At 41.3% G+C, this 25,558-nt stretch overlaps 1 protein-coding gene across 7 annotated transcripts in view; it reads left to right on the top strand.

Annotated features, from left to right (window-relative positions):
* The window catches only part of BLM (BLM RecQ like helicase), a 99,694-nt gene that overhangs the window by 57,950 nt on the left and 16,186 nt on the right, over positions 1-25,558 (top strand). For all 7 annotated transcript variants that reach the window (XM_072800477.1, XM_072800488.1, XM_072800461.1 and 4 more), the window contains 5 exons: positions 6,043-6,149; positions 9,138-9,298; positions 14,738-14,933; positions 17,916-18,106; positions 22,908-23,055. In XM_072800477.1, the coding sequence (XP_072656578.1) occupies positions 6,043-6,149; positions 9,138-9,298; positions 14,738-14,933; positions 17,916-18,106; positions 22,908-23,055 (803 nt within the window). The remainder of the gene's footprint in view (positions 1-6,042; positions 6,150-9,137; positions 9,299-14,737; positions 14,934-17,915; positions 18,107-22,907; positions 23,056-25,558) is intronic.

The raw sequence follows: 25,558 nt of genomic DNA, 5'->3' as shown, positions 1-25,558 counted from the left end.
GAGCAGTAACACTCAATTATTTGAATTTTTCTGACATATATGCCAAAATTACATAATATGTCATAAAAATTATTTTTAATGATCTGTCAACTGATGACTCAACTTAGGTTCTTTAAATTTTGTGGAAAGCAAAGTATTGTAACAATCTAACTGGCAAAATAAGTCAGATCATTACTCACTTTATTTTTTCTGGGAAGCATACTATAAAAAATACCAAGACTTATCTAATGACTATTAAATAGTCTTGTTCCTGGGGCTCAGTTTGGTTAGTGGCCAACTCTTGGTTTTGGCTCAGTTCATGATTGCAGGGTTGTGAGATTGAACCCCAAGTCAGGCTCTGCATTGGGTGTGGAGTCTGCTTGAGATTCTCTCTCCCGCTTCCTCTGTCTCCCCCGCCAAAGTAAATAAATACTCTTGTTCCTCTTGCACTGAAATGAATCTTATATCCATTATATTTGGAAGAGTTGGGAAACCAAAATGCTGTTAGTTTTAGTACATTTTTTCTAATATATTTTTGACAGGTATTTTTATTGTGGGATATGCTTTTAAATGATAGTTTCATCCAATTTTTGTGGCTACCATTTAGCACTTTCAAATGCTGGGATGTGACTACTATCTAATCTGGTTGGCAAAGCTAGTATTCAGTGCCAAACCCATCACCTAAATTAAGCTTACTTTCATTTTTAAAAGGAAAACTCTGACTTTGTTTCTCAGTTCATATAAACTGTTTAGTACACATCCCCATGACAACTATCTCAGTTTCAAAAACAACAAGAGCTGAGCACAAATTGATTCCGTTTCCTAACACATCACTTAAAATGACATGAGTTTGACACCCTGGACCTAATCATAGTTGCCATGTTAATGTCAGCTGATATAGTATTCTCTTAGTGAAGATACAGTGGAATCTCAAACTTTTTTTAAAAAATGAAAACTTGGGATCCCTGGGTGGCGCAGCGGTTTGGCGCCTGCCTTTGGCCCAGGGCGCGATCCTGGAGACCCGGGATCGAATCCCACGTCGGGCTCCCGGTGCATGGAGCCTGCTTCTCCCTCTGCCTGTGTCTCTGCCCCTCTCTCTCTATCTGTGTGTGACTATCATAAATAAATAAAAAAAAAAAAAAATGAAAACTTTATTGAAATATAGTGGGGGCACCTGGCTGACTTAGTAGAGCATGAGACCCTTGATCTCTGGGTCATGAGTTCAAGCCTAATGTTAGGCAGAGCCTCCTTAAAAAAAATGATAATAATAAGAGAGAGTGATAATTGACACATCATAAAATTCACCCATTTAAAGGTTAGAATTTAGTGGGGTTTTTGTATTTTCACAGTTATGTAGCCATCCCCCAAGTCTAAGCATAGAACATTTTCATCACCCCGAAAATAAACCTCGTACTCATTAGCAGTCATTTCCCATGCTCCCCACCTCATGTGTGCCCATTGTCTTTCCCCTAGCCAAGTGTTTTCATGGTTCGTCCATGTTGCCGCATGCATCAGTATGTAGTTCCTTGTTATGACTGAGTAATCTTCCATGGAATGGGCATTCCATGTTTGTTTATGCATTCATTGGTTGATGGGACCTGTCTCTGACTAGAATACTTGGTAATTCCAAACATCCCATTTTCCAAAAGGCCAAGTAAGACAAACCCTAAGGAACCATTAATGTTCCCATCACAGCAAGTTGTGTACAAGCTACTTTTACTCAGTGGCCCATGTGCTGGAGGTTAGCTGTCCTTCTGCAGTAGAGACACCTGTTTTCATTTTAATTGAGTTTGGAATTGGTAACTTTATTTCCTAATCTCATGTCATTTTATTTTTAGTAATCCATTGACTAAGTTAATTAGTATTTCTAAGTTTTTTCAATTACATCACAAATATTAAAAATTTTTCAGATTATGTGCCAGCTTTTGGTAACTGCTTTATTGAGATAAAATCCACATATCATACAGTTCATCTATTTAAAGTATACAGTTCAGGGTATGTGGGTGGCTCAGTCAGTTAAGCATCTGCCTTTGGCTCAGGTTGTGATCCTGGGGCCCTCGGATTGAGCCCTGCGTTGGGCTCCCTGCTCACTGGGCAGCCTGCTTCTGCTTCTCCCTCTGCCCCTCCCCCTGCTTATGCTCTTTCTGTCTCACTTGAGACTTTTTTTTTTTTAATTTTTAAAAAAAGCAAAATGTACAATTCAGTGGTTTTAGTACAGTTATACAACCATCACCATAATCAATTTTACAACATCTTTATCACCTTGCAAAAACACCACGTCCACTAATAGTCATTCCCTCCCCCACTCCCCTGTCCACCCACAGCAACCACTAATCTATCTACCTTCTGTTTCTAGATTTGCCTATTTTGGATATCTCATATAAATAAAATCATTCTATCCTTGGTCTTCTATAACTGGCTTCTTTAACATGATGTTTTCAAAGTTTATTGCTGAATAATATTCCATTGTATGGGTGTGGCCCATTTTATCTGTTGGTGAATATCAGGGTTGTTTCCATTTTTGGCTCTTATGACTAATGCTAAACTCTGTGTTCACAGACAGGTTTTTGTGTGAACCTCTGTCTTCCTTTCTCATGGGCATGCACCCAGGAGTGGAAGTGTGCACTTACAGGGTGACTCTATTTTTAACCTTTTGCAGAACTACCAGGCTGTTTTCCAAAGGAGCCATACTGTTTCCCATTCCCATCTGCAGTGTCATGGGTTCTGATGCCACCTACACTTGCTATTGTCTCTTTTTTGGCCCATACTTTTTTTTTATTCATAAAACATTATTCTGAAATTAAAGCATAGTGTAAAATGTAATAAAAGGTAACAAGGCAATTCTTGTCTATAGTCATTTTAGCATTCATATGGGTAGGGAGACTCATACACCATTCCCAACTAAAGCCCAAATTAACTCAGATAGTCTACATTGTTTGTATACCTGGGCCGTTCTTGTTATGACATCATTCTGTCAAGACTGTGGTTTCTTTGCTAGAGCAGTGGTTGTAAATAATTTAGAATGATCGAAATAGTCCATAGATATATCAGTCTTTTTACCTGTTGCCTTTTCTTGTCACAATCCATTACATGTTCTTCTGCCATTTCCAGCCCTAGAAGAGAGCTCTCAGTGTTCTGTGCATATAAATAGCATAAGAGGGATGGTTTCAAAGTATTGATTAACAGATGTCTCAAGACTCTCAGAAGCAAGGCATCCTGAGATAATAGCAATACAAGAAGCAACATCATATGATAAAAATCATCTCTACCCCCACCACTTTGCTCTCCGTGTGTCTGAAATCAGAATATCCCAACAAGGGCCAATGTACTTCATTCCTCATGTCACACTTTATTCTTAGCATAAATATGCAAAACCCTTACAAGGTATGGAGCTCTACCCAGGGTTTCTAGTACTTTGATTAAAGAAAGTTTCAGGGGTGCTTGGGTGGCTCAGTCAGTTGAGCAGACTCCATGCTGAGCACAGAGCCTGATGCAGGGCTCAACCCCACACCCCTAAGATCTTGGCCTCAGCCAAAATCAAGACTTGGACCTTTAACCAACTGAGCCAGCCAGGGAGTCCCCTTCTCTCTCTTAAAAAATAAATAAATAAATAAAAATAAAGTTTCAGCTGCACCCATACTATATTGCATTTGTTCTGCACAGTGCCCTGGAGGTTTTTATTGCCAGACGAATGTGTGATCGTGAGGTTCAGTATGGGTGAAAAGTAGGATTTGTTTATTTTTAGGAAGTGAGGAGACCGTTTTAAAAGGGAAAGGCAGGGCAGGGGTCACGAGCAGGATGTCTGGACTGCAGGTACACCCAGATCAGTCTTCTGGAAGAAAGTACACGTGAAGATGAAAGATCTGCAAATTGATTCCTTTATAGTTGTCTTTGCTTCTGTACCTTTAGAAAGTCTTTGATGGGATGCCTGGGTGGCTCAGTGGTTGAGTGTCTGCCTTCGGCCCAGGGCATGATCCTGGAGTCCCGGGATCAAGTCCCACATCAGGCTCCCCTCGGGGAGCCTGATTCACCCTCTGTGTCTCTGCCTCTCTTATGAATGAATAAATAAATCTTTAAAAGAAAAAGTCTTTGAGAACCCGTGTTGTGTGTACCCCAGTTTCAAGCCGCTGATTTTAAAAAGAAGTTGGACTGTAGTTCAGAACTATAAGGTCTAAGGTGGACAATAGCAGAAATTGGGGCATGTGGGGATGGCACTAGGTGGTGCTTAAAGCGGGGAGTGAGGTCTCTGAAGAAAGCAACATGAGGGAGAAGAGGAGCACTGAACACTTAAGTAGTCCCCACTTAAGGAGTAAGCAAAGGAAGAAGAGACAGGGGCATCTGGGAGGCTTAGTGGTTGAGGTTCTGCCTTCGGCTCAGGGCATGATCCCGAAGTCCTGGGATCGAGTCCCACATCGGGCTCCCCACAGGGAGCCTGCTTCTCCCTCTGCCTTTCTCTGTGTGTGTCTCATGAATAAATAAAATATTTTAAAAAAAATAAAAGAAAATGAGACAACTCAGAGGAGCGAGTGCGGGGGGGGAGGGCAAGTCCATGGACTGTGAACTTGTAGCTGCTGTGAGGGGTTTTCTGTGAGGACAGCCAACTACGTGGAGTGCTGGAGAGGTCAGAGAGAGTGAGGTCTGAATAAAGACCAGTGGGCACAGTGCACACAGTGGGGAGACCGCTGCCCGTTGCATGGCCGCCTTACCTACATAGAAGTCCATTCAGGAATATGGCTGCCCTCCACATGCAAGGCATTCTTTCACCCTAAAGCCAAATAAGTGTATCCTACCACTGGCAACAAAACTTGGGCCCAACCAGCTTGGATTTAGATACAAAGACAGAAAGCCAGTGGTTTTATTCACCATCATCCTTCCCTCCAATCCCCATTCCCTGTACTAGGTGTCTTCCTTAACCACAAGTTGTTAGAGTTACAGTCTCTTTTCTTCCATCAGCATGGGCACTGACTTGTCTTTATGCTCTAACCTTAACTGTTCTGCAGTGTTACCTTCTTCCTATAGAGATGTTGGAACCTGGTGAAGTGGGGGGACCCAGGCACAATCCTCTCACCTTCCTTTAGTTTTTTGTTTCTCTTTTTTAAGATTTTATTTATTCATTCATGACAGAGAGACAGAGACACAGGCAGAGGGAGAAGAAGGCTCCATGCAGGGAGCCCAATGTGGGACTGGATCACAGAACTCGAAGACCACGCCCTGAGCCAAAGGCAGATGCTCAACCGCTGAGCCACCTAGGGGTCCCATTTCTTTGGTTTTAAAAGCTTAGCTAGAACAATTTGAGTAGAATGGTGATGGCAAAAACCGGAAATGGAGGTGCCAAGAATTGAAATTGGACATATGGTTGGTTGGGGGCATAAGTGTCTTCTGAGAAACTTGCCGTTGGAGGGAAAAGAAAGAGGTGAGGTGCCAGATGCAGTGGAATGTAAGGATCCAGAGGAGCTTCTGTTTTTAGGATTGGTGGCCCTAGAACATACTCAGGCAAAAGGAAGAGACTGAAATACAGGAGAGGAGAGAATAGAGAAAAGCTCACTGAGGAAGCAGGAGGGTGGAAGTGGGCGGAGAACAAAGGACCAGCAAAAGGGGAGACAGACCTGCTCTCTGGGGCGCAGACCACAGGACAGGGATCCCTGATGCGTAGGGCGTCAGCTCCTGCTGCTGCCCTACAATCAACTCTTCATGGATGCAGTCAAAATTTGAGAACATTGGTGGTGTTAAAAAAAAAAAAAAAAACACCATTCTCTGATTTTCTTAATGTTTTAAGTAATGTTTTATCGGCCTCTGCTTGTAATCAACCTCATCCTGGCGACTGGGCTCCCAACTCACCTGTCTTTTGTACACCTCGGCCTACAGACATTTACTCCCTCTATCTGTGGACCCTTCACCTGACTTCCCTCCCATGGTTCTCTTACCTAAGCTGCCAGGGACCATATTCAGCTTAAGACAGCTTGATAATTAGGTTTGCAGAATGCAAAATCTGTGTTTAATGTGTGAAGGTGACTGAAACTATACTTTCTCATAATAACAGAATTTTATGTTTGGGACTTCTAGGTTTAGCATGAGCTTTAACAGACATAATCTGAAATACTACGTGTTACCAAAAAAACCCAAGAAGGTGGCATTTGATTGCTTAGAATGGATCAGAAAGTATCACCCACGTGAGTACAGCCATGTGACAAACTGTCTAGAAGTAATAAATGTCGTTTCAGTATCACAATAGAATAAACGTGCATATTAAACATTTCTTTTCTCGTTATAATAGCACTAACTAGCTATTTATAGAATAGAATACTGCAACTCTCTGAATCCTAGAAATTATAAAATTGCGTTTAGTAACAATAAACCCTAAGAAAAAGTGTATGAAATACTCCCTCCTACACACCTGTGTTATGATTTGTGGTTTCAGTGTATCTCCCCTGGTTTCTGTTGGTAGGAATTATACCGCTGTCTGGGTTAGGGTCTTCTCCCAAGAGTGTCTGCCTCTAAGTTCTGTTAACTGGAATGAGATCCTGAAATGCATGGTGGTTTTCCATGTAACCCTTTTTCTACTTCCCCATAGAAAATTGTTTCTGTTAGCCACCTCTCTTTGATTTTTAAAAAACCAGTACACATGTTTGTGGGGCACCTGGCTGGCTCTATCAGTGGAGCGTGTGACTCTTGATCTCGGGGATCATGAGTTCGAGCCCCCACATTGGGTGTAGCGATCACTTTAAAAAAAAAAATCCTTGGGGCAGCCCCGGTGGCGCAGCGGTTAAGCGCCGCCTGCAGCCCCGGATGTGATCTTGGAGACCCGGAATCAAGTCCCACATCGGGCTCCCTGCATGGAGCCTGCTTCTCCCTCTGTTTGTGTCTCTGCCTCTCTCTCTCTCTCTCTCTCTATCTATCTGTGTGTTTCTCATGAATAAGTAAGTAAATAAATCTTAAAAAAAAATCCTTAAAAAGTCCTATATGTATTTTTTTGAACAAATCAAATGATACAGGGATAGACCAAGAAGTCATTCATAATCTCCCTTCTAGGCCTCCTTTTCTCAGGCAGTGAAGAACATAGGCAGTGTGTGTGTCTATAACCTTGACTTTGCCATGGAGAGCAGACAAATCTCATACCTTTCGTTTTATGATTTTTTTTAAGATTTTATTTATTTATTCATGAGAGACCCAGAAAGAGAGAAAGGCAGAGACACAGGCAGAGAGAGAAGCAGGCTCCATGCAGGAAGCCCAATCTAGGACTGGATCTCAGGATTCCAGGATCATGCCCTGAGCCAAAGGCAGAAGCTTAACTGCTGAGCCACCCAGGCATCCCTTGTTTTGTGATTTTTCAAAACAATACATATAACATGTGCTTACTGAAGAAAACTGAGAAAGTAACAAGAAGAAAGAAGCAAAAGATAAACCTTACCTCAAGACAAGTCACCATTACCATTTGGGGGTTCATTTCCTTCCAGCAGTTGCTGTGTGCATTTTTCCATTAGCTTCTGTGTATAGTTTTTCAACCCTTAACCTGTTTTATATCTTGAGCATTTTCGTGTTTTATTTTTTAAACTTAGAGGTCACTTAAAAGTTTCAGCATATCAGGATGCCTGGGTGGCTCAGTAGTTAACTGTCTACCTTTGGCTCAGGTTGTGATCCCGGGGTCCTGGGATCAAGTCCCACATCGGGCTCCCCGCAGGGAGCCTGCTCCTCCCTCTTGCCTATGTCTCTGCCTCTCTCTGTGTGTCTCATGAACAAATAAATGGGGATCCCTGGGTGGTGCAGCGGTTTAGCGCCTGGCTTTGACCCGGGGCGCGATCCTGGAGACCCGGGATCGAATCCCACATCGGGCTCCCGGTGCATGGGGCCTGCTTCTCCCTCTGCCTGCGTCTCTGCCTCTCTCTCTCTCTGTGACTATCATACATAAATAAATAAAAATTAAAATTAAAAAAAAGGTAAAAAAAATAAATAAATAAATGAATGAAATCTTTAAAAAAAAAGTTTCAGTGTATCTTATTTCTTTTTCTTTTTTTTTTTTAAGATTTTATTTATTTATTCATGATAGACATAGAGATTGAGAGGCAGAGAGAGAAGCAGGCTCCATGCCAGGATCCCGACACGAGACTCGATCCCGGGATTCCAGGACTGCTCCTTGGGCCAAAGGCAGGCACCAAACCACTGAGCCACCCAGGGATCCCCAGTAACTTATTTGTTACTGTTGGCCATTAAAATTTTTCTAATTTTAGAGGATCCCTGGGTGGCGCAGCGGTTTGGCGCCTGCCTTTGGCCCAGGGCGCGATCCTGGAGACCCGGGATCGAATCCCACGTCGGGCTCCCAGTGCATGGAGCCTGCTTCTCCCTCTGCCTGTGTCTCTGCCTCTCTCTCTCTCACTGTGTGCCTATCATAAATAAATAAAAAAAAAAAAATTAAAAAAAAAAATTTCTAATTTTAAAAAGTAGAAACAAAACTTTTCACAGAAGTCCTTGTACCACTTTATTTCCTAGATTAGCTTCCTAGATGCATTTCTAAGGCTGATACATACAGCTATACGCTTTCCGCAGCATTTGTGTAAGGGTACCCTCTTTCCATTTTATTGCCAGCATGAAATAGAGCCCAGGCTTCCTCCACGTCCACATAAGGAGTTATTCAGGGAACAGATAGAACAAAAGGTCACTTTTTTTTTTTAATTTATTTGAGAGAGAGAGGAAACACAAACACTGGGAAAAGTAGAGGCTGAGGGAGAAACAGCCCCCCCCCCCCCCCCCCCGTCACTGAGCAGGGAGCCCGACGTGGGGCTCAATCCCATGACCCCTGGGATCATGAACTGAGCTGAAGGCAGACGCTTAAACAACTGAGCCACCCACATGCCCCCAGAAGGTCACATCTTGTCATTTCCAGTCCACCTGAACTCCTTGCTTAAATTACTCTGTTACCTGCTACTATTAGAAGACTGGAGGTCTGCTTATGGTTTGTGTATTTCTAAGAACATAACAAGTGGCTAAGTTGGTTGAGCATCCCACCCTTGATCTCAGTTTGGGTCTTGATCTCAGGGTCATGGGTTCGAGCCCCACATTGGACTCCATGCTGGAATTAGAGCCAACTTAAAAAAAAAAGGAAATTGTTTTGTTACTTATGTTAAAAGCTCTCGTGTCTCAATACTGTTTTGGTTTCTTGGCAGATGACTCCGGGATAATCTATTGCCTCTCCAGACGAGAATGTGATACAATGGCTGACACTTTACAGAAAGATGGTCTTGCTGCTCTTGCTTATCATGCTGGCCTCAGTGATTCTGCAAGGGATGAAGTACAGCACAAGTGGATTAATCAGGATGGCTGCCAGGTAACATTTTTTAAAATAAAGGAAATAATCTTTTATAGTATATGAACAAACTTGCACATGCAGTATAAAAATTCTTTCTACTGAAAAGACAGCAAACATCAAAATAAGACTGAAATTTAAAAACAGATTTTTTTGAGACTTCTAAAGTTGCTTTTTCTTTCCTAAATCAAAAAACTTTTTTTCTTAATCAGTTGTAATTTACATACCATAAAATTCGCCCTTTCGAAGTTTACGAGTCAGTAGGTTTTAGTGTATTCACAGGGTTGTGCAAGCATCACCATTATCTAATTCCAGAATATTTCATCATCGCAAAAAGAAACTCCATACCCGTTAGCAGCCACTCCCCACTCCACAAACTCCCGTCTCTGACAAAAACTAATAGAACCACTGCTAATCTGTCTCTATAGTTTTTCCTATTCTGGACATTTCATATAAATGAAATTATACAGTATGTGTTCTTTTGTGACTAATTTCTCTTATTTAGCATAATGTTTTCAAGGCATTATGTATCTTGTTGTAGCATGTATCAGTACTTTCTTTGTGCACCAGATCACATTCTGTTGTATGAATATATCCTAGTTTGTTATCCATTCATCAGTTAATGGACATTTTGTTGTACCCACTTTCTGGCTATTGTGAATAATGCTTCTGCGAACATCTGTGTACATGTTTTTGTATGAATATGTTTTCAGTTCTCTTGGATAGATACCTAGAGTGGAATTGTTTAGTCATATGGTAACTGTATTTAATGTTTTGAGGAACTACCAAACTGTTTTCTAAAGCAGCTACAGAATTTTAAATTTTACATTTCCACCAGTGATATATGAGGTTCTAGTGTCCATGCTTCCTTATTATTATTATGACTTTATTTTTTTAACCATATCCATCCTAGGGAATGTGAAGCAGCATCTCATTGTGATTTTAATTTGCATTTCCCTGATAATTAATTGTGTTGAGATTCTGAGATGACAGATTTTTCACCCAAGTGGATCAAGAGACATGGAACTAAGAACCCTCTAGACATCCCGTATGGCAACAGGTGCCAGTGTTGTAGCCTTGGATAGATCTCTCTAAATACAAAGATGAATTTGAGGAAAATGACTGATAACTTTTTTTCTTAGCCTATGAAGTTTTCAGTTCACAAAAAAAGAAATTACCCCGAAGATTCAAAGGAAAAATACCTCTCAAAATTATTTCATAATGGAAACAAAAAAGTCTTAGAGGGTATTAGCTTGGGGTCCTTGGAAAGATGCCAGAAGACTCAATATATGAACTAGAAGTACTTTGCCATAAGAAGAACACAGAGATGAAGGCACAAATAAAAATTCAGTTTATCTAGATAAGAAAATTCACAAAAAGGCAAAACAAATCCAATTATGTATCAAGACATAAATGATTCATTCACCTTGGTGCAGACATTTGGATCAGCGAGGTAGTGAATATCTTGAAAATGTCAGCTTAAGAATAATCAGTGTATCCAAGGAAGAAATCAAGATGGCTGAAGTAGATACAGTAGTCAGATGTGTTCTGAATGAATACATAACAAATATTTAACAAATTTAAAAGCATTTTCTCAGAGTCGCTGGGGGAAAACTTACATGTAGACAGAGTTCACCACTTTGTTTGATTTGCAGAGAGCTGAAAGAAATTACATTCACGAAGATAGAGAAATAGGATACTCTACAAAAAAACAGACAGGCCTGAGACTGTTTCACTGAAGAACAAAAGCAGAACACACCATCTTCAGAATCAAAGGAGGGAAGCCTGGAGCTGTAGGATTTCACAGCCAGCTCTCATCACAGATGTTGGACACAACAGAAAAGCACTCTCAGATATGTAAAGTCCAAAATGTATCACCAGCTTATCTCCACTGAAGTAATCACAGATGCCAGTCTTCCCTAATTTGTATATTTAACTAAGCAGAATTCCAGTGGGTTTTTTTTTCTTTGATAAACTTTTTCTAAAGTTTATCTGGAAGAATATTCAAGTTCAAGTAACTGAAAGACTTGGGCAAGAAAATGAAAACACGTGAACACTGGCTTTGCAGTACATTACAGACAGATCAATGACACAGAAGTCCAGAATTAGACTGGAAAACAGAGCACACCGGTGGGTGGTGCAGTCAATTGAGTGTCCCAGCTCTTGGTTTCAGCTCAAGTTGTGATCTCAGGGTTGTGAGATCAAGCCCCATAAGCAGGGTTCCCTGCTTAGGGCGGAGTCTGCTTGAAACTCTCCCCCCACCCCTCCCCCAAAATGAATAAATCTTTTTTTAAAAAGGCATTATAAAAACAATATGTGGTAAGGATGACATTGAAAAATAATGAGTAAAGGAGGACAATCCAACCACTGGTACCTCTTACCTGCTGGGGGGCAATCATTTTGAATCCTCCTATCAAAATTAATTATAGGTAAATAAAGGTATTGATATTTTTAATTTTTTTGAAGATTTTATTTATTTATTCATGAGAGACACAGAGAGAGAAGCAGAGTCAGGGAGAAGCAGGCCCCCTCCAGGGAGCCTGATGCCAGACTTGATCCCAGGTCCCCAGGATCACAACCCGAGCCAAAGGCAGACACTCAACCACTGAGCCATCCAGATGCCCCAGTATTGGTATTTTTAAATGTATGAACTCTGACTAGAAGAGAACCCAACCTTAAAAAGAGCTCAAAAGGAAATAATTGCTAGAAACAATTAAAAACCTAAATAAACAGTTATTAATTGATAAAATTAAAGGCAATAGCAAATAGCAAAACTAGGAAAATAATGTCTCCAGCAAATAAAACATACCAAAGAGCATGTAAAACTTCGATAAGAAAAACATGAGTCTCAATTAATAAATTTCCCCAGGCTATCAAGAGACATCAAAAAGGAGCCACGAAAAGCTAAGTAGAATTGTTTCTCAAAGGGCAGCTTTGCTAGTTATTAAAGGAAGCCAAACTTAAAACAGTGAAAGACCATTTTCACTTCTTGTATTAGGAAACTTCTATTAATTGTTGGGGATGGTGCTATAAGAGGCAGTTTCCTGCAATGCTTCTGAGAGCCTTTCTGGAAGAGAACATAGCAGACTATTACAGGAGCTTCTGATTTGAAACACACGAATGGAATTCATATCAGTGTTTGTTTATGGTTTTCTGGGTTTTTTGTTAATTGAAGTATAGCTGATATATACAATATTATATTACTTTCAGGTATACAACACAGTGACTTAGCAATTATATACATTGTCGCATGCACACCACAATAATTGTACTAGCTACTTACCACAATACTTGTACTAGCCACTTACCACAAAGTTATTAGAATATCATCGACTGTATAATAATATTATTTTTAATCGTAAGTAGCCTAAGTGTCCTGAGAGAGTGACTGTATTATAGTGCATTCCTGACATTGAAAATGATTTATGAAGAATTTCGTAATGATATGCAAATGTTCAGATGTAAATGATGGAGAAACATAGGAACAAATAGAATCTAAAACCATAAAAAAGGGACTCCTGGGTGGCTCAGGGGTTGAGCGTCTGCCTTTGGCTCAGAGAGTGATCCTGGAGTCCTGGGATCCAGTCCCCCATCAGGCTTGCTGTGAGGAGCCTGCTTCTCCGTCTATGTCTCTGCTTCTCTTTCTCTCTCATGAATATATAAATAAATTCTTGAAAAAAAATATTTATAGTATAAATACCCATGCACACATATGTACATATTTGTATACATATATATAAAACACTTTGATCAAAAATATAGTTTAAAAAATTGGTGAGTTTCTGTTTCCATTTTCAGAGTAGCTAATTATACCATCACTGGACAACTCTGATCTTGTTAGATTTGTAAGATAGAATAAAACTTCCTTGTTTTTCTTCACAAAGAAATTATTATAGTCTAGTCTATAGTTTTAAAAGTAACACAGAAATAAGGAAATAACAGCTGGATCAAGCAAGTTTTTCCCAGTGATGAGGAGTAAAGGCTTTCAGGGGGACTTGGCATCTATGTCGACTCACTGGGAGCCTACATGCTTGCTCTCTCACTGCCCTAGGCCCACCTGACCTGGGGAAATGCACCCCTGCTTCTTGGACTGCTACGGGCCTATGGGTTGCCACACCTCCCTGCCCGACCTCTCCACCTGCTCCCCACCACTAGAGCCTCCAGTAGACTTTCTCTTTTCCAAGGACATTCCCTTTGATCAAAGTGCCATAAATTTAGAGGGCTGACTGGCCTATAGCTCAGGCCGCAGCCAGACCCAATGTTGCCAAGCACATTTATTTGCTGCCTCACACTTCACAGCCTGCAGTTGCTATTTCTACTGTTCAGGCACCAAGGACTCAGTCTGGCTGCTAGGTAGCTCAGTTGCTTTTGAAATCCTGTTCTTGCAGCCGCTGTTTATTAAGAGCTAAAAAAATCAAATAAAGCCTTGCAGCTTTATTTGTATAATATAATTTTACCTGGAGATGTAACTTTTTGGTCTGACTTAATAAGTCCTAAATTTGCAACTGAAATAGATATTCTTAAAAATGATCTTTTTACTAAAAACCAATTTATGAAGCTCCTGAAATTTAACTGTCACCTGGCTTGTCCTACTAAGTCATTTGCATAGGCACAATCTCCAGTCTTTTTTTTTTTTTTTCTAGTATAAGCAACTTAGACTTTCACCCACGTGAGTTCCAATAAAAATGTCACAAGTTTTTACTTTGAAATCAGCTGTTGAGGAGAAGTTGCTGGTGTGTGATCCATCAGCTGCCCCACCTGGGAACATAGACGGTAAGCAGCGGAGCAGGGGAGAATGCCATTGCTCCCAAAGCATCAGAGAAGCTGGCAGCGGTGGCCGCTGGAAGTTCAAGCCCTGGAAACAGCCTGAGTAACGTGGGCTCCTGAGCAACGTGTTCATGATCATAGACCTGGTGATCATGGCCATGTGGATAGTGCTCCTCACACCTCCATATCAAAAATGTAAGAGAATAAGCAATGGCAACACACCAAGAGGTGACTGCTCTTGATTCTGGGCCTCTTCCATAATGACTCCAAATCACACAAAAAAGTGCCTGCTATAGCAAGTTTCTCTTTACCTCCTTGGGTCTTAATAAAATTGCCAATTATCTTGCATATGAAGATCTCATATAAGTCATGCTAAATAATGGGACCAAGTTACGATATTAGATTGTTGTATAGAGTATACTTTAAAGTAAAATAAAGGGACGCCTGGGTAGCTCAGCAGTTGAGCATCTGCCTTTGGCTCTAGGTGTGTTCCCGGAGTTCCAGGATCGAGTCCCACATCAGGCTCCTTCTGCCTACATCTCTGCTTCTCTGTGTGTCTCTTGTGAATAAATAAATAAAATATTTTTTAAAAATAAATAAATAAAATAAAATAGAGGCTGGAGCTTTTAGAGGTGCCTGTAAATGTTCCTGTAAATCTATTATGAGTCTAAAAGGCTTCTGCTTTTTCATCAGGTCATCTGTGCAACAATAGCGTTCGGAATGGGGATTGACAAACCTGATGTGCGATTCGTGATTCATGCATCTCTCCCTAAGTCTGTGGAGGGCTACTACCAAGAATCTGGCAGAGCTGGAAGAGATGGGGAAATTTCTCACTGCCTGCTGTTCTATACCTATCATGATGTGACACGACTCAAGAGACTCATCCTGAGTAAGCCAAGCTCCTGTCCTCTTCAGTCTCGTGATAGAACCTTGTCCTGCCATTGGGGTACTTTCGGTCCAGTTTTCTTTAAATAGTTATAAACGTATTACATGCTTGTCATGTAACACTCAAATGATACAGCAGCAGACAATGTCCAAACCATGCCTTGTATGTGGTCCTGCCCTAAGAAATAATTCCAGCTATTGGCTTCCTTTGTATCCTTCCAGATCCCGTCTCTGTGTGCATCCTTGCATGTAACATAGATTTCAAACACGCAGAAAGGTCAAATGGGAGAAATAACGAACCTTCACATATCACCAGGTTAAGAAATAAAACCCCCCATGTCTTTCTTTCCCATCTCAGCCTTCTACTCCCCCATCAGAGAGAAGCAGTATCTGATATTTAGTGTGTCTACCCCTGCCAAATGCATACATTTTAAAATTTGTAAATTCGGGGCAGCCCCGGTGGCGCAGCAGTTTAGCGCTGCCTGCAGCCCGGGATGAGATCCTGGAGGCCTGGGATTGAGTCCCACGTTGGGCTCCCTGCATGGAGCCTACTTCTCCCTCTGCTTGTGTCTCTGCCTCTCTCTCTATCTGATTAATTAATTAATTAATTGAAATAAAATTTGTAAATGGGGTTTTGTATGCCTTTTTTTGTAGACTGATAGCAAGCTGATTGTTTTCAGTCTACATGAGGATGTAATTATGACTCGGGTTGATAACGTATTGTTCAACTACGTAGAATTCCATGGCTTTTTAACCAGTCCTGTTGGAATCGATACCTAGATTATTTATTGCTTTTCACAGTTATCAGCAGTACAGCATTGAGCATCTTTTACGGGTATCTTTGGGCATATGTGCAAACAGTCTTTATAGAACAAATTTCCAGACTTAGACTTGCTAGGTTAAAGTGAATACATATTTTAGAATCTTTTATTATGCCCTTTGCCCATTTTTCTACTAAATTGTGGTAGTTAAATACATTTCCCAAATAAAATTGCTATTTTGAGACCACTTTTGAATGGATCCTTCCAGAGATACTACACATGGACATGACATTTACCAGGCACCGTGCCAAGTATCATTTCCCCTTTTGTGCCCATAATCCCTAGCTTTTGAGGTAGTTTATCCCATGGTAAAAGGGAGTTTCATGAAACCTTTGTGACTTGCCCCCAAGAGCACTGATGAGCAGCAGCAGCAATAGGACTGGGGGTTGGGGCAAGAGTACGTTGTATCAGCAATACAGATAGATGGCATTGCTTAGCACCTGCTCTGTGCGCTATCTTAACTGCTTGATTATATCCCTTTACCCAGTCTTCACAACAGGCCTAATGGGTAATGCTGTTACTCTCCTCATTTCACATAGCAGGACGAGAGATGTAGAGCTAGTAAGTGGCAGAGCTCTGATGGGGCCCAGGTCTATCTGAACCCCAAAGTCCATGTCCCTTGCACTATATACCAAGATGATTCTCAGTGAAAAAATGGACTTTTAATCTCAGCATGTCCTTTTGTGGTTTTAAACAGAACCTGTATTGGGTGGGATCCCTGGGTGGCGCAGCGGTTTGGCGCCTGCCTTTGGCCCAGGGCGCGATCCTGGAGACCCGGGATCGAATCCCACATCAGGCTCCCGGTGCATGGAGCCTGCTTCTCCCTCTGCCTATGTCTCTGCCTCTCTATCTCTCTCTCTCTCTCTGTGACTATCATAAATAAATAAAAATTAAAAAAAAAAAAAAGAACCTGTATTGGGGATCCCTGGGTAGCTCAGTGGTTTAGCGCCTGCCTTCGGCCCAGGGCATGATCCTGGAGTCCCTGAATTGAGTCCCACATCAGGCTTCCTGCAGGGAGCCTGCTTCTCCCTCTACCTGTGTCTGCCTCTCTCTCTCTCATGAATAAATAAATAAAATATTTAAAAAAAAAGAACCTGTATTAATTTAGGTCCAAACAATTCAATAAGTATTTTAAGTTTTTAACACTTAGCAATATTTTGAAAAAAATAATACTCATAAATCAGGGGAAAAAAATTTAATTTTTTTATTTTCATTTTTTTTTTTAATTTTTTATTTATCTACGATAGTCACACAGAGATAAAGAGAGAGGCAGAGACACAGGCAGAGGGAGAAGCAGGCTCCATGCACCGGGAGCCCGACGCGGGACTCGATCCTGGGTCTCCAGGATCGCGCCCTGGGCCAACGGCAGGCGCCAAACTGCTGTGCCACCCAGGGATCCCAATTTTTTTATTTTTATTCTTAGCTAACCTCAATTGCTTACAAAGAAAGTATGTGCATATGATTCTCAAACCTTGACATGAGATTAGACACTGCCACCCTTATTTCCTGTTTCACGTGGATTTTTCTGGAGGTACTTGTATTTATCACGACAACTGCCAAAACTTGAGTTTCACAGAGATGGCATTGGAAGGAATGTAGCACCCTGAGCTACCTCGGACTAGTGGTTTGTGTGGTGTTCAACAGATGTCAGATATTGCTGTGCTTAGATTTAAAATACCCTGCCAACATCCCTGTGAGTTCACTGCAGCACCCCGGGGCTCCTTGGCACACACCTCGGGAACCACTGGCTTAACTCTTTTGACCCTAGATGCCCAGGGACGTGCATGGCTCACTGCCATGGTTCCATGCCCTGCTGACTTTGAACATCCAGCTAAGTATGTGCTTATCTGATAAATACAGTAAATTTGATTCAAATCTTCATCAGTGGGAATCATGAAGATCTGAAGAAATTTTTCAGATATTCCTGATGACAATCTTCATTTATTCCTATAAAACTAAAAATTTGAGGGATAAACATAAATACCCTATTGGTCATAGTATAGAATATAGAATGATACCATACTGATATCTATGCTATTAGTAATTTTGTTTCATTTAATATTTAAAGTTATATGAATCTATTCTGTATATTTCTATGATATTTGCTTCTATTTTTTCTACTTAATACTAATAAGTATTTTTACTTTGTTCTTCACCTCTTTTAGTGGAAAAAGATGGAAACCGTCATACAAGAGAGACTCACTTCAATAATTTGTATAGTATGGTGCATTACTGTGAAAATATAACAGAATGCAGGAGAATACAGCTTTTGGCTTACTTTGGCGAAAGTGGATTTAATCCTGATTTTTGTAAGAAATACCCTGATGTTTCTTGTGATAATTGCTGTAAAACAAAGGTAAAAAAAGAAAGTTTTAAATTCCTTGTAATTCAGGAAATTGCCAGCACTTTTTTTCTTTCTTAATTTAGCGAAGTGAGGTACAAGTTAGGTTACTATAAGTGTGCCCTCAGGGATTGAGCTGGGGAAAGATGGCTTCCTCCCCATAGTAATTTGGAATAGAAACATTTAATAGTAATTCTGTGGAATAGCTTTCAGATTAGAAGCCTATAAAAAAATATACCGGACCTATCTAAAATATTGAGGTTTTGGGGATCCCTGGATGGCTCAGCAGTTTAGTGCCTGCCTTCGGCCCAAGGCACGGTCCTTGAGTCATGGGATCGAGTTCCACGTCAGGCTTCCTGCATGGAGCCTGCTTCTCTCTCTGCCTGTGTCTCTGCCCCTCTCTCTCTGTGTCTCTCATGATTAAATAAATAAAATTTAAAAATAAAATAAAATATTAAGGTTTTATATGTGCAATAAGGCTTATAGGGTATTTTAGAAATATCACTTATCTGTAAAGATCCAGAAAGATCCAACATGGGCAGATAGAATATTTAGATTCAATCCCAATATATATTTGAAGTTGTCATTCTGAAGAGAGTTATAGTAACTAGTATATTGTGTGTTTGAATCAGGTTAATTGTGTTATACTATAAATTGGTTATTTAAAAACTATAAAGAGGGGATCCCTGGGTGGCTCAGCGGTTTAGCGCCTGCCTTTGGCCCGGGGCGCGATCCTGGAGTCTCGAGATCGAGTCCCACGTCGGGCTCCCGGCATGGAGCCTGCTTCTCCCTCCTCCTGTGTCTCTGCCTCTCTCTCTCTCTCTCTCTCTCTCTCTCTCTCTCTCTCTCATAAATAAATAAATAAATCTTTAAAAAAAATAAAATAAAAACTATAAAGAATTAATGGCAATAGATTCTAGATGAGTTTGCTATCATCTGTCCTAAAAATAACCATGAGAAGTTGTTAAATTCAATCATTAGGTACTTAATTTTACCTCTCATGGTAATTCTGTGTTTTAATGTCTCTGTACAGAGACATTGCAGTTTACAGAGTGTTTTCACATTTGATACATTATTTGAAATGTCTGTGCACGATGCTGGAGATTCACAAATGAGTGTGCTATGGGCCAGTTCATAGACTGGAGGGGGACAGACATACATGTATCCACATGATTGTAATGCCACGTGATAAACACAGTCACAAAGATATGCAGCAGTAGCCAGATCAGAGGGTGGTGTACTCTCTCTCAGGGTAGGATCTCCAGATTCCTCAAGCCCTACCCCGCGCACATTGCTGATCAGTTCTTGTTTAACAAATGTTTATTGAGTGCCTGCTGTGTGAGGGTACCATTCTAGGAGATTGGGATGCGTAACTGAACAAAATAAAAAGATCCCTACTCCTATGGGGCTTACATCCTCACAGAGGGAGTCTGAGCACAGTGTAAGGGCATGCAAGCACAGCAACGTAAGGAGCCCAGAATAATGGATGGGATGAAGGTTCAGGATCAGGTAAATTGGCCCAGGGAAGTCTTAGCACAGAGATGCAGCCTACCTGAGAGGATACTTGTAGTTAGCTGAGCAGCTCCCTGGATATGGGCATTCTTAGCCTCAGGGTATTAGAGGCGAGGGCGGGTATGCCTGTGTATTTGAAGGATGGCAGGGGAGCCCGTTTAGCTGGGCACAGCTAAGAGTCAGTTGAAGGAAAGGAAATGGCAGGCCAGAGAAGCCACTGGAGGGGTGGTGTGATATGACTCTCAACCAGAATGTTTGGGGATGGCCATTTGGCAGGGCAAATAAGTTCAGTTTGGGGTGTTTTGAGTTAGATGTGTCTGTTAGATTCAGGAATTCTGAAAAGAGGCTTGTGGTACCTACAAATTTGGGAGTGGTTGGTACACAGATGGTATTGAGCCATAAGAGCAGATGAAATCTTCAGACGTCTAAGGTTAGACCAAAGAGAAGAAAACCAAAGCATTGAGTCCTAGGACATTAAGAGTTTAAGGAGAAGAGGAGGGGCTAGGAAAGGAGACCAAGAAAGAGAATTAGCAAGGTAAGAGGAAAACATACAGACAGAAAGCGTTTTAGGGAGGAGGGAGTACTCACACCTCAAATGCTGCTCCTAAGCCAAGAAGAAAAGGGACTGAGAATATGCTGCTGGCGTTAGCACCACAGGAATCATGGTAGCTTAGATTTGTTTGGCCAGTTTCAGTAGCGTGGGGCCAAACTGGAGGTAGTGAAAATAGAAAACTCTCTTAAGTTCTGCTTCAAGGATGATCAGAAAAATGAGATAGCAGCTGGCAGGGGAAGTGGAATCAGGAAAAGACAGAAGTAATATTTGTCTCTGATAAGAATGTACCTGTAGGGGCAGCCTGGGTGGGTCAGCGGTTTAGCGCAGCCTTAAGCCCAGGGTGTGATCCTGGAGTCCCAAGATCAAGTCCCATGTCAGGCTCCCTGCATGGAGCCTGCTTCTCCCTCTGCCTGTGTTTCTACCTCTTTCTGTGTGTCTCTCATGAATAAATAAATAAAATCTAAAAAAAAAAAAAAAATGTACCTGTATAGGGTGAAAACTTGATGTGTCAGAAGAGGGGAGAACCACAGATGCAATGTCCTTGAAGAGCTTGAAGAGGGTGGGTGGTGGAGGGATCTAGTGCACAAGTCCAGAGTTGGCTCTTAGGAACCGAGATAGTCCATCCGTAATAGCAGGAGGAAGAAGACTATGGAGCCTTTGCCAGTGATAGATGATGTGAGGGAAGTTTGTGAAAGCTCTCTGTGGTTGCTTTCATTTTCTGTGAAGTAGCAGATGAGGTGGTCAGCTGATGGTCAGGAAAAGAGAATTGAAGATAAAGGAGCAAGAGAAGTAGTCATCTAGGACAGTGGTCAGCAAACTTTATCTTAAAGGACCAGAGTGTATACTCCAGGCTTTGTGGGTCCTGGAATCATGGTCTCTGTCACAAGTACTCAACTCTAAAAAAACAAAAAAAACAAAAAAAAAAAACCAAGTACTCTGCTCTTTTAGCCCAAAAGCAAATATAAACAGTAAATACATCAATTTTCCATGGCTTTGTTCCAATAAAATTTGATGTACGGAAACAGGAGTACAGCTCATGGGCCACAGTGTGCTGATCCCTGAATGGAGGGGTACTAGACCAAGGGTGTGTGATGATGACCTGGCCGAGTGAAGGATTCACTTGAGGTTTCTGGCCATTTGTTGAAAGTGCAGACTTTCAACATGGCTGCACATGTTCTCCAGCCAAGGTCAGCCACCAAGGCTCGGGCATGGAATGATGAAGAGTTGGATCTAATGTGTATCATCCGTTGAACAATGAATGTGATGAAGTGACCTAAAGGCAAGGGAACTTAAGGTACATGAAAGGTAGTATTGTAATGACAGGCTGTGGAATTTAAGCTGAGTTAGGAGATCAGATGAGGATGGGAATGAGTGGGTTGTTGGAGTCAGAATATACAAGATGGCATAAGGTGGCAGTCAAAGAATGAAGGGGTTGCCGCTTTTAGTGAGGCCAAGGTGGTAGGTGTGACCAGGGGAGTGAGCTGCTGCAAACATGGAAGACAGGGTCACTGGGGCAGAGGAGATCAAGATGCCAGAGGCCAAGGTGGAGCATCTGTCTGCTGAGTCACCAAGAATTAAGGCAGGAATTGTGTTAGAGTGACAGAGCACTGTTTCATGATGGTTCTAGATAGAACCTCAGAATCACTACCAACTGTTAGAATAAGACAAGAAACCTGTTTGTCTTGTTGTTGTGAGACTGTGGCAGAGGAACAAGGGGTAGAAGGTGAGGCGGCTGGCTGCATAGGCAGAGGCCAGGAGCTTGATGCCGCTTTTGAGAACAGTGAGTGGTTAGAATCACTAGTTTGGAGATCTAGGATAGATGAAAGCAGATAAATCATACAATAATACTTTAAAAAGTAGGCTGAGTTTGGAGACCAGAGAGGAGAAGAAAGGGAGCTGCCAGGCCATCATTAAAATGGTTGACTACGGCACCAAAGGCCCAAAAGCAGTCAGAACTCATAGATTTGCATGGTTGGGCAGTGGGTTTTTTTTTGGGGGGGGGGGGGCAGTGTTTTTGATTGCAGAAGTCACCATCCAAGTAACAGAATGGAAGAGGAATGGAAGAATGTCTGTAAGGAGAGGAATGTCACAGTAGTAAAGTAGATATGGTAGAGTGCTAATTGTTCTAGGCACAAGGTTAATGTAAGAACTTAGAAAAGAAAGAACATTGGAAATTAGGGTTTGGGGGCACCTGGGTGGCTCAGTCAGTTAAGCATCTGTCTTTGGCTCAGGTCATGATCCCAGGGTCCTGGGATAGAGCCCTGAGTCAGGCTACCTGGTCAGCGGGGTCTGTTTCTCCCTCTCCCTCTGCTCCTCCCCTCCCCCTGCTCGTGTGTGCACACAAGTGCACTCTTTCTCTCTCAAATGAATACATTTTTTCTTTTAATGATTTTATTTATTTATTCATGAGAGACACAGAGAGAGAGGCAGAGACACCAGCAGAGGGAGAAGCAGGCCCCATGCAGGGAGCCCAATGCAGGACTCAATCCTGGGATCCTAGGATCACCCCCTGCGCTGAAGGTGGCACCAAACCACTGAGCCACCTGGGCTGCCCATCAAATGAATACATTTTTTTTTAATCTTTTAAAAAACGAAATTTGGGTTTGGGTCTTGGTTTTGGTGTGGAAATTGGTTGTAAGACTACCGCAGGTAAGATTAAACCCTAGCAACTTAGGTATTGGCTTCATTACAGCAGAAGGTAATCTCCTTTTTTTTCTTTTTTCTTTTTTGGTAATCTCTTTTTATTCATAGGATTATAAGACAAGAGATGTGACTGATGATGTAAAAAATATTGTAAGATTTGTTCAAGAACATAGTTCATCACAAGGAACAAGAATTAAAAACCAATTAGGTCCTTCTGGGAGATTTACTATGAATATGCTAGTTGACATTTTCTTGGGTAAGTTGTCTGTTTTATTGTTTGAGTTATAGTAATTAAGATTGAGCATCTAAAGAATTCATCACAAGTACACAGAAAAAAATCTCTCATCTATTTTCTTGTAGAAATTAAGGATTTCGGGGGCACCTGGGTGACTCAGTTAAGTATTTGCCTTAGGCTCAGGTCATGATTTCAGGGTCCTGAGATCAAGCTCTGCATGAGGCACCCTGCTCAGTGAGGAATCTGCTTCCCCCTCTCCCCCTCCCCTTGCTTATGTACACACTCTGTCTCTTTCTGTCTCTCTCAAGTAAATAAAAATTTTAAACCATTTAAAAATGAAATTAAGGATTTCAGAATAAAACTTTTATGAGTTACAAACAAAAATAAGCTTTTATTAATTTTACTAATTATTTATATAGAATTTATATGTCACTAAGGTGAGCTCTTCATATTCAGAAAAGGAAATAATAGGGTAAATGAGTAATAGGAATTAAGAGGTGCAAACCTCCAGTTATAAAATGAATACATCGGGACACTTGGGTGGCTCAGCAGTTGAGCATCTGCCTTCAGCTCATGTCGTGATCCTGGGGATTGAGTCCTGCATCAGGCTCCCCATAGGGAGCCTGCTTCTCCCTCTGCCTATGTCTCTGCCTCTCTGTGTCTCTCATGAATAAATAAATAAAAATCTTAAAAATAAAGTAAAATAAAATGAATACATCATGGGAATGAGAAGTGCAGGATAGAAAATGTCAACAGTAATATTGTAATAACGTATGGTGACAACTGGTGACAACCTCTCATGGTAAGCAAGACACAATGTCTAGAATTGTTGAATTTCTATGCTGTACACATGAAACTGATATATTATTATATATCAATTATATGTCAAAAAGATAGTAATAATAAAAATTAATACAAAGAAAATATTAAAGCATCAAAATTCCATCTGAATGAGTGGAATATATAACTTAATTGGAGGGATCCCTGGGTGGCGCAGTGGTTTGGTGCCTGCCTTTGGCCCAGGGCGCGATCCTGGAGACCCGGGATCAAATCCCACGTTGGGCTCCCGGTGCATGGAGCCTGCTTCTCCCTCTGCCTGTGTCTCTGCCTCTCTCTCTGTGTGACTGTCATAAATAAATAAAAATTAAAAAAAAAAAAAAGAAAAAAAAAATAACTTAATTGGAGAATTATCTGTTGAATGACTTCTAGTTCCAGATGGCAGCCTGGGCAAAAGTATGTCTTTTTGTTTGTTTGAGGCCCTATTAAAGTAATAGTAAGGAAATAAAATGGGGATTCAATTCATTAGGGCATAGAGCACCAGAAAGAGACCATCATCAGATTCAAGGTTTTTCAAATCTTTTAGGAAATGGATAGAAGCATGGTGCCAAGTGTACTGAAACACAAAAGGCCACCATGCAAAATGAATGTAGGGAGAGAGTCATAGAAGAGGAAGGACTGTCAGCCAGGCAGAAGTCCATTATCAGTGAGCCTCAGACTAGTCTACAGGCCCAGGGGATGGGAGCGAGAGTAGGGGAGCCAGAAATAGGAGGGAGCAGTTAAAGTCTGCCCACAAGAGAACTGTATCAAATACCAGCCTGGAATTGATTCTAGAACAAAACTGCCTAAGGAATAGAAAGGCAGGGATGCCTGGGTGGCTCAGCAGTTTGGTGCCTCCTTCGGCCCAGGTTGTGATCCTGGAGACCAGGGATCGGGTCCCATGTCAGGCTCCCTGCATGGAGCCTGCTTCTCTCTCTGCCTGTGTCTCTGCCTCTCTCTCTCTCTGTCTCTCATTAATAAATAAATAAAATCTTAAAAATAAACATAAAGCTTCTTAAAAAAGGAATAGAAAGGCAGCTGAGTTAGGGGCCCGAGCCCCTAAGTGGCATTTGGGGACCACCCAGCCCACCCACTCACCCTAAAACAAACCTGGGTATTCCTATTCATGGGAGGAATTTGAGGGGAAATAGATACAAAATAACAGAGGAAGGGCATCTAGATATCTTAGTTAAGCATCCTACTCTTAATTTTGGCTCAGGTCATGATTTCAGGGTCATGAGATGGAGCACTGCGTCAGGTTCCACATTCAGTGAGGAGTCTGCTTGAGATTCTCTCCCTCACCATCTGCCCCTCCCCTTGCACATTCATGCACTCTCTTTCTTTCTCTCAAATAAAATATAGTGGTTTTTTTTCGGATTAAGAAAAATTAAATAACAGGAAATCCACCTCAAAAGTTTAACCTGATGCCTGCAGGTTAAATACAACTGGACGATCAAGAAAACCCAAGTAAGTATTTGACCCTGGGATATAGAGAATTTAGAAAATAATCAGTAGCTTTAGGGAGAAGGGAGGAAAAACTCCTAATTTTGAATCTTCACAAAGACTTAAGTAATAATGTTATGGAAAAGATACAAAGAATGAGGGAGAACTGTTAAAAATTTTACTTATTGGGCCACCTGGGTGGCTCAGTCAGCAAAGCATCTGTCTTCAGCTCAGGTCATGATCTCATGGTCCTGGGATTGAGCCC

This window comes from Canis lupus, chromosome 2, assembly GCF_048164855.1.
Source record: "Canis lupus baileyi chromosome 2, mCanLup2.hap1, whole genome shotgun sequence".
Classification (NCBI taxonomy): Eukaryota; Metazoa; Chordata; class Mammalia; order Carnivora; family Canidae; genus Canis; species Canis lupus.
The sequence above is the reverse complement of the archived record's forward strand: the minus strand, read 5'-3'. Positions and strand labels throughout refer to the sequence as shown.